At 45.9% G+C, this 9,953-nt stretch overlaps 1 protein-coding gene across 1 annotated transcript; it reads left to right on the forward strand.

The window, feature by feature from the left end:
* Positions 1 to 495: 495 nt before the first annotated feature.
* Positions 496 to 9,820, forward strand: LOC129828675 (neuromedin-K receptor-like). Its single transcript, XM_055889804.1, has 5 exons — positions 496 to 1,114; positions 3,134 to 3,328; positions 3,953 to 4,103; positions 6,736 to 6,932; positions 7,531 to 9,820. The coding sequence occupies exons 1-5, from the start codon at positions 714 to 716 to the stop codon at positions 7,682 to 7,684; spliced, it is 1,098 nt and encodes a 365-aa protein (XP_055745779.1). The 5' UTR covers positions 496 to 713; the 3' UTR covers positions 7,685 to 9,820.
* Positions 9,821 to 9,953: the final 133 nt, after the last annotated feature.

Consider the following 9,953-nt stretch of genomic DNA (forward strand, 5'->3'; position numbering starts at 1 on the left):
GGCTAACCCAAAATAGTCTAATGCTATGCTACACTAATGCAATAAATCACTAATGGCTTTAACCCATTTGCAATGGAAAGTTGATACCTGACGAAATTGCCAAATGTCAGACTACATGGCATCAATAGTGCAATATTAACCCATGGGTTTGAGGATATTTGGCCACATGGTGTCATTGTGGTTAAATCTCTTCACCACTATCACTTAGAATGAATGGAGCCATTTGGCTGAAAGAGCCCATTGCAGACTAATGCCACTCCTATCTGTGTGCCTGTTTTGCTTCATTGTGTTCTGCATGTTCCTGGACCTCTTTTGTGTGAGGCTATATTTGTAGGCTATATGTTATTGACAGCACTTCTAAAATCAGATGCTACTGTTGAAAGTGTGCATCTGTGCTATCACAGCTGTTGTATTATACTGAAACGTCAAACCCTACACTTTGATTACATTGTAGGCTCGTGCGCACATTCCAAACCGCTAGCTCTCCAATCACCGCTGGCAGCTCAGCTTTACGCACGCGCCACTGGCAATGCTGACAAAATTCTGTGGCCGTGAAGCGCATTTCAAAAATAGCAGGAGAGCCGGAGAGGGTCCTTGGACTTCACAACACCAGAATGGTTTTGAAATTGTGATTTTTGTTCAAGAAGCGGACATCGAAACTAATCATTCATTGCCCAAAACGCTAAAGGGATTTTGTCTAGTGTGATACAGAGATGGATACAACAACGTCGGAACCGGTCAACCTCTCAACAACCATATATTTTCAGGGTTATAGAAACAAGACGACAGACAATCGTTTTAAACAGCCGGATTGGCAAGTGGCATTGTGGGCAATTGCTTATTCACTGATAGTGATTGTGTCCGTCACAGGAAACGTCACTGTAATTTGGATAATTTTGGCCCACAAAAGAATGAGGACAGTGACTAACTATTTTATAGTAAATCTTGCATTCTCGGACTTTTCAATGGCTACTTTCAACACTGTCTTCAATTTTGCATATGCTACACACAACGACTGGTACTTCGGGTTGGGATACTGTAGGTTTCAGAACTTCTATCCCATCACAGCAATATGCTCAAGCGTTTATTCTTTGGCAGCTATTGCGGTTGACCGGTAAGAACATACAACGAGCCTTGCTATTACGTGAAACAGACTGCTCTAGTCGACACCTATTCTGTTGATATCGGGACAATTCGTATATTATTCTGCATATAACTATGGATCTATACTATTTAACTTTTGTGTTATACATTGGCTTAAAGTCTCTCTCTGTTTCTCTCCCACTCGTGCGTGTGTGTGTTTTCACGATATTAATGACATTCAATCAGATATTTCGTTAACAGCCGGTTAATTCTGGTTGCAACATCACCTTGAAATCAGCACCACATCCTTTTTGTATTCAATTATAAATATGTTAATGAGTTCAAACTACGGTTGTATTAGAGACATTGTTGTTTTCAAAGCTCTCATGAACAGAAGTTATGTCATGTCATATAAACTCATCAAAAAAAGGAAACGTCCCTTTTTCAGGACCCTGGTATAATAATTCGTAAAAATCCAAATAAATTCACAGATCTTCATTGTAAAGGGTTTAAACACTGTTTTCCTTGCTTGTTCAATGACCCATAAACAATTCATGAACATGCACCCGTGGAACGGTTGTAAAGACACTAACCGCTTACAGACGTAGGCAATTAAGGTCACAGTTATGAAAACATAGAACACTAGAGGCCTTTCTACTGACTCTGAAAAACACCAAAAGAAAGATGCCCAGGGTCCCTGCTCATCTGCGTGAATGTGCCTTAGGCATGCTGCAAGGAGGCATGCAGATGGGCAATAAATTGCCAGGGCAATGAATTGCAATGTCCGTACTGTGAGACGCCTAAGACAGTGCTACAGGGAGACAGCACAGACAGCTGATCGTCCTCGCAGTGGCAGGCCACGTGTAACAACACCTGCACAGGATCGGTATATCCGAACATAACACCTGCGGGACAGGTACAGAATGGCAACAACAACTGCCCGAGTTACACCAGGAACGCACAATCCCTCAATCAGTGCAATAGGATGAGAGAGCCTGGACTGAGGGTTTGTAGGCCTGCTGTAAGGCAGGTCCTCACCAGACATCACCGGCAACAACGTCGCCTATGGGCACAAACCCACCGTCGCTGGACCAGACAGGACTGGCAAAAAGTGCTCTTCACTGACGAGTCGCAGTTTTGTCTCACCAGGGGTGATGGTTGGATTCGCGTTTATCGTCGAAGGGATGAGCTTGACACCGAGGCCTGTACTCTGGAGCGGGATCGATTTGGAGGTGGAGGGTCCGTCATGGTCTGGGGCAGTGTGTCACAGCATCATCGGACTGAGTTTGTTGTCATTGCAGGCAAACTCAATGCTGTGCGTTACAGGGAAGACATCCTCCTTCCTCTTGTGGTACACTTCCTGCAGGCTCATCCTGACATGACCCTCCAGCAATGCCACCAGCCATACTGCTCGTTCTGTGCGTGATTTCCTGCAAGACAGGAATGTCAGTGTTCTGCCATGGCCAGCGAAGAGCCCGGATCTCAATCCCATTGACCCCGTCTGGGACCTGCTGGATCAGAGGGTGAGGGCTAAGACCAATCCCCACAGAAATGTCTGGGAACTTGCAGATGCCTTGGTGGAAGAGTGGGGTAACATTTCACAGCAAGAACTGGCAAATCTGGTGCAGTCCATGAGGAGGAGATGCACTGCAGTACTTAATGCAGCTGGTGGCCACACCAGATACTGACTGTTACTTTGATTTTGATTACCCTTGTTCAGGGACACATTATTCAATTTCTGTTAGTCACATGTCTGTGGAACTTGTTCAGTTTGTCTCAGTTGTTGAATCTTGTTATGTTCATACAAATATTTACACATGTTAAGTTTGCTGAAAAGAAACGCAGTTGACAGTGAGAGAGCGTTTCTTTTTTTGCCGAGTTTATTACAGAATGAGGACCCTCCCATTTATTAATCATGACAGTGAGATTCTGATGAGTGAGTCACCAGGGTTTTCAGAACATTTCAGTCTTCAGCGGTCTAAGCAGCCAATGACATGCACTGTTATAGGTCTCTTACTGTACCTGACCTTTGCTTGGTTCTCTTCCACAGATACATGGCCATAATCTACCCTTTGAAACTAAGGCTATCCTCCACGTCTACCAAGATTGTGATTGGTCTCATCTGGGTGGTGGCATTCTCCCTGGCATTCCCCCAGTGTTACTACTCTGTCACCGAGTACTATCCACAACGGACTATCTGTGTGGTCAACTGGCCTGATGACTATGGTGGGAAACACCATCTCACGTGAGACACCCACAGTAATGTGTCTGTCTAGATCAGGGATGGGCAACTCCAGTCCTCGGGGGCCTAATTGGTGTCACACTTTTGCCCCAGCCCCAGCAAACACACCAGACTCCAAAAATCAACTAATCATGATCTTGAGTTTAGAATGTAATCCGTTTAATTAGCTGTGTTTGCTAGGGATGGGGGGAAAGTGTGACACCACTCCGGACCCCAAGGGCTGGTGTTGCCCATCTCTGGTCTAAATGTACACTCTTAGAAAAAAGGGTTCTGCGGATGTCCCCATAGGATAAGATAACCCTTTTTGGTGCCAGGTAGTACTCTTTTTTTGGGGTCCATGTAGATTAGAACCTTATGTGGAAAGGGTTCTATATGGAACCCAAAAGGGTTCTGCATGGAACCAAAATGGGTTCTTCGAAGTGTTCTCCTTTGGGGACAGCCAAATAACCCTGTTTGGTTCTAGATAGCACCTTTTTTTTGTCTTCTTTTCATGGTTAGAAATACATGCTTAATTCTTTTTATGTTCAATACTTCAAAGTCTCTAATAGAAAGGGATGTTTAAAGCCCAAGCCCACATTATCACATATTTGTGTCTGTAATACTTGACCTTCAACATCTGTCTCACAGATACCAGATAGCTTTGATCATACTGATCTACCTGCTCCCCCTGCTGGTGATGTTGGTCACCTACAGCCTTATTGGCCAGACACTGTGGGGCAGTGAGATACCGGGGGAGGCCTCAGATCACTACCAGAACCCGATCCAGGCCAAACGCAAGGTCAGTTATGTCACATTGATGCAAAGCCTTGACTGAATAGTTCATAAGAACCTGTGTTTTTAAAAAGTGTATCTCTCTATTTACTGAAAGCACTGCGTCCAGTATTCTACCAGTATGGTCATTGCATTTGCATACCAAATAAAGACAAACACTTCAAATGCTTGAGCTGCACTAAATCAAGCGCTTAGACCCAGGTCTGGTGCATGTATATGCCATGGTATCAGAGATGCTTTGCTGTCTCAGTGTGTCGTCTCAGTGTGTTGTGTCGTCTCAGTGTGTTGTGTCGTCTCAGTGTGTTGGGCTGTCTCAGTGTGTTGGGCTGTCTCAGTGTGTTGGGCTGTCTCAGTGTGTTGGGCTGTCTCAGTGTACTGGGCTGTCTCAGTGTACTGGGCTGTCTCAGTGTGTTGGGCTGTCTCAGTGTGTTGTCTCAGTGTGTTGTGTTGACAGTGTGTTGGGCTGTCTCAGTGTGTTGTCTCAGTGTGTTGGGCTGTCTCAGTGTGTTGGGCTGTCTCAGTGTGTTGGGCTGTCTTGTCTCAGTGTGTTGTCTCAGTGTGTTGTGCTGTCTCAGTGTGTTGGGCTGTCTCAGTGTATTGTCTCAGTGTGTTGTGCTGTCTCAGTGTGTTGTGCTGTCTCAGTGTGTTGGGCTGTCTCAGTGTACTGGGCTGTCTCAGTGTGTTGGGCTGTCTCAGTGTGTTGTGTTGACAGTGTGTTGGGCTGTCTCAGTGTGTTCTGGGCTGTCTCAGTGTGTTGGGCTGTCTCAGTGTGTTGGGCTGTCTCCGTGTGTTGGGCTGTCTCCGTGTGTTGGGCTGTCTCCGTGTGTTGGGCTGTCTCCGTGTGTTGGGCTGTCTCCGTGTGTTGGGCTGTCTCCGTGTGTTCTGGGCTGTCTCAGTGTGTTCTGGGCTGTCTCAGTGTGTTCTGGGCTGTCTCAGTGTGTTCTGGGCTGTCTCAGTGTGTTCTGGGCTGTCTCAGTGTGTTCTGGGCTGTCTCAGTGTGCTGGGCTGTCTCTGTGTTCTGGGCTGTCTCAGTGTGCTGGGCTGTCTCAGTGTGTTGGGCTGTCTCAATGTGTTGGGCTGTCTCAGTGTGTTGGGCTGTCTCAGTGTGTTGGGCTGTCTCAGTGTGTTGGGCTGTTTCAGTGTGCTGGGCTGTCTCAATGTGTTGGGCTGTCTCAGTGTGTTGGGCTGTCTCAGGGTGTTGTGTTGTCTCAGTGTGCTGGGCTGTCAGTGTGTTGGGCTGTCTCAGTGTGTTGGGCTGTCTCAGTGTGTTGGGCTGTCTCAGTGTGTTGGGCTGTCTCAGTGTGTTGGGCTGTCTCAGTGTGTTGTGTTGACAGTGTGTTGGGCTGTCTCAGTGTGTTCTGGGCTGTCTCAGTGTGTTGGGCTGTCTCAGTGTGTTCTGGGCTGTCTCCGTGTGTTGGGCTGTCTCCGTGTGTTGGGCTGTCTCCGTGTGTTGGGCTGTCTCCGTGTGTTGGGCTGTCTCCGTGTGTTGGGCTGTCTCCGTGTGTTCTGGGCTGTCTCAGTGTGTTCTGGGCTGTCTCAGTGTGTTCTGGGCTGTCTCAGTGTGTTCTGGGCTGTCTCAGTGTGTTCTGGGCTGTCTCAGTGTGTTCTGGGCTGTCTCAGTGTGCTGGGCTGTCTCTGTGTTCTGGGCTGTCTCAGTGTGCTGGGCTGTCTCAGTGTGCTGGGCTGTCTCAGTGTGTTGGGCTGTCTCAATGTGTTGGGCTGTCTCAGTGTGTTGGGCTGTCTCAGTGTGTTGGGCTGTCTCAGTGTGTTGGGCTGTTTCAGTGTGCTGGGCTGTCTCAATGTGTTGGGCTGTCTCAGTGTGTTGGGCTGTCTCAGGGTGTTGTGTTGTCTCAGTGTGCTGGGCTGTCTCAGTGTGTTGGGCTGTCAGTGTGTTGTGTTGTCTCAGTGTGCTGGGCTGTCTCAGTGTGTTGGGCTGTCTCAGTGTGTTGGGCTGTCTCAGGGTGTTGTGTTGTCTCAGGGTGTTGTGTTGTCTCAGTGTGTTGGGCTGTCTCAGTGTGTTGTGTTGTCTCAGTGTGCTGGGCTGTCAGTGTGTTGGGCTGTCTCAGTGTGTTGTCTCAGTGTGCTGGGCTGTCAGTGTGCTGGGCTGTCTCAATGTGTTGGGCTGTCTCAGTGTGTTGGGCTGTCTCAGGGTGTTGTGTTGTCTCAGTGTGCTGGGCTGTCAGTGTGTTGGGCTGTCTCAGTGTGTTGGGCTGTCTCAGTGTGTTGGGCTGTCAGTGTGTTGTGTTGTCTCAGTGTGCTGGGCTGTCTCAGTGTGTTGGGCTGTTTCAGTGTGCTGGGCTGTCAGTGTGTTGGGCTGTCTCAGGGTGTTGGGCTGTCTCAGTGTGTTGTGTTGTCTCAGTGTGCTGGGCTGTCAGTGTGTTGGGCTGTCAGTGTGTTGGGCTGTCAGTGTGTTGGGCTGTCTCAGTGTGTTGGGCTGTCAGTGTGTTGGGCTGTCTCAGTGTGCTGGGCTGTCAGTGTGTTGGGCTGTCTCAGGGTGTTGGGCTGTCTCAGTGTGTTGTGTTGTCAGTGTGTTGGGCTGTCTCAGGGTGTTGGGCTGTCTCAGTGTGCTGGGCTGTCAGTGTGTTGGGCTGTCTCAGGGTGTTGGGCTGTCTCAGGGTGTTGTGTTGTGCTCCCTGTAGGTGGTGAAGATGATGATAGTGGTGGTGACGACCTTCGCCCTGTGCTGGCTGCCCTACCACATCTACTTCATCCTGGTCAGCTTCAACATTGAGATCTACATGCAGACGTATATCCAGCAGATCTACCTGGCCATCTTCTGGCTGGCCATGAGCTCCACCATGTACAACCCCATCATCTACTGCTGCCTCAACCAAAGGTACAGCTAGGCCACATCACAACCAAAGGTACAGCTAGGCCACATCACAACCAAAGGTACAGCTAGGCCACATCACAACCAAAGGTAAAGCTAGGCCACATCACAACCAAAGGTACAGCTAGGCCACATCACAACCAAAGGTACAGCTAGGCCACATCACAACCAAAGGTACAGCTAGGCCACATCACAACCAAAGGTACAGCTAGGCCACATCACAACCAAAGGTACAGCTAGACCACATCACAACCAAAGGTACAGCTAGGCCACATCACAACCAAAGGTAAAGCTAGGCCACATCACAACCAAAGGTACAGCTAGGCCACATCACAACCAAAGGTACAGCTAGGCCACATCACAACCAAAGGTACAGCTAGGCCACATCACAACCAAAGGTACAGCTAGGCCACATCACTACACTCATCTTGTGGCAGTGGTATGGTACTGTATCATAGATTCAACAACCTAAAACCCACATTCAAGTTGAATTTTTTTTAATGAAGCAGAAATGCAAGAGATAATTCTGAATGTTTATCAAAGTTAGCTGGCTAACTTGCTGATCTTGCTTTTTGATATTCCCATTGGCATCTCTCTTTTCTAGGTTTCGCTCGGGGTTCCGTCACGCTTTCAGCTGGGTCCCTTTCATCAAGGTGTCGGAGGAGGACAAGATGGAGCTGCAGCACCCACGGACCTTCAGGATGACCCGCAGCTATCGCACTGACAACACCAACAGCACTGTGGTCCGCCTAACATGATGACCACACCCCAGTCAAGCTCAAGAAAAGCTGAGGACATGATAAAGCTCATGAGCTCAGCTGCTAGGAGAAGTGAAACAAATCATGTTATTATTGTGTACAGTCCGTCAGTCAGTCGCCCCAAACACCTTTATCGTCACACACACCAGATAGGTACTGTGAAATGTGTTATTTTACAGGGTCAGACATAGAAGTACAGCCCCCCTGGAGCAAATTGGGGATAAGTGCCTTGTCAAGGGCAGGTTTCGTTTACTGGCCCAACACTCTAACCACTAGGCTACCTGCTGCCCCAATGGGAAGGTAGAATAGGAAAGAGAACTCCCATGGTATAAGCACCAAGCCTTATCTGTTGCAGTATTAAGGTAGTGTTATTATTTGTGTTGTTTTAGCGTAATATTGGTTCATGTTTTTTGTCACCTGACTTTGTAGACCATATTGTGAAATGTGCAAGTGAACCCAGTTTTAAATATTCACTGAAATCTCAATAACTGATGAAAGAGACAGATAAATTAACACACATCGTACTTTGTTAATAGTACAGAAATTAATGATGGGGTAACATCTGCTGCAATATGATTTGAGGACTGTGATATTTTTTTAAACTACACATAATATCCACAACTGACTTCTGAACTATGAAACCACTATCTCCTGTGACTGTTCTTGGGGAAATGAAAGTTCTCCACTAGAATATACCGTGTTTGAGTTTATTTTTACAGAGACAGTGCACATTAATAAACGTTTTAGTAAAAGTGCCAATTTTAGCCGGCTCATTGTCAACCGTAGTCCCTGGGCAGATTATTACTCCAATAACAGTACAGGCAGACAATGAGCAGTGAGCACTTGCAGAGCAACATAGGACAAGCAACACGTAGCAGACAGACAGAGCAACATAGGACAAGCAATACGTAGCAGACAGACAGAGCAACATAGGACAAGCAACACGTAGCAGACAGACGAGCAACAAGGACAAGTAACACATAGCAGACAGACAGAGCAACAAGGACAAGCAACACATAGCAGACAGACAGAGCAACACGTAGCAGACAGACAGACAGACACAGAGCAATATAGGACAAGCAGCACGTAGCAGACAGACAGACACAGAGCAATATAGGACAAGTAACACATAGCAGACAGACAGACAGACACAGAGCAATATAGGACAAGCAACACGTAGCAGACAGACAGACAGAGCAACAGCCCAAAAAGAAACAAAACAAATGTAATAAAAGCAACAAAGTGTTTCCACACCTTACAAGCTACAGACAACAGATATCATGGAAAGCTACAGACAACAGATATGAAAAGCAGCAATACACAGCTAGGGATTATGTTCACAAGTCGGATTGTCCTTCAGCCATGTCTGCAACCTCTTCTACAGCAATATAACTGTCACCAAAATCAATATAGCACAGAACTTGATTTGTTTCGACAACTTTTAAATAGTTTATAGATAACTTGAATTGGAAACTGTTTGACAGATTTTGTGGCAAGTAGATTGAAAGAGTTCTAAGGGACAGATGTAGTATCCCATAGAGCCCATGTTTGCAGCTATGGTGTAAAATGTTGAAATAAGCTTTTCAACAAATGTTTGTCAGTGCAAGGTAGTACAATTGAAATAGTCTTGGGGAGTATTCAATGGCGCAATGAAGTCAGAGAAAAAAACATCAATAATTGTGTACAACATGAAAACAGCCAATCACAAAGCATGTGAATATAATAAGGATAATGTGATATTTGGTAACTATTGCCTCTGTTTGATGTCACAGTGTGTATTTAATTTTAGTTTTGTACCATAGAGTACTTTTAACGTGTTTTGCGATGTGCTCAAAAATGTAATTTACATTTATATCCCACTACATGTTTTGCTACTTATGTCAAATGATGTAAGTCTTGTTTTGTGTAGTTGATATTGATATAGTGTAATGTAGCATAGAAAAGTCACCCCACTAAGGAATTGCTCAATTTAAAGTATTGTAAAATGTTGCGCTGTGCATTACTATAATATGCTGGTGCTGGCGACTTTAGAAATTAATTACGGCTGTTGATAACAGACGATTTAAGTGAAATAACTTTCCACCTTAAGATGGTAGCATAATGCCAGTGTAATTCATAAATTACTTTGAGTGTTAAGTTCGTAAGTTATTTTTTCATAACATCTTGCTCATGTACAGAATGCTATTTTAACATAACCATAATTGAAAAATATATATAGCTTTACATGACTAGACATATTGTATGTGAAATTATTTCACAAAATAACAGA

The sequence above is a fragment of the Salvelinus fontinalis genome, chromosome 30 (assembly GCF_029448725.1).
Source record: "Salvelinus fontinalis isolate EN_2023a chromosome 30, ASM2944872v1, whole genome shotgun sequence".
Classification (NCBI taxonomy): Eukaryota; Metazoa; Chordata; class Actinopteri; order Salmoniformes; family Salmonidae; genus Salvelinus; species Salvelinus fontinalis.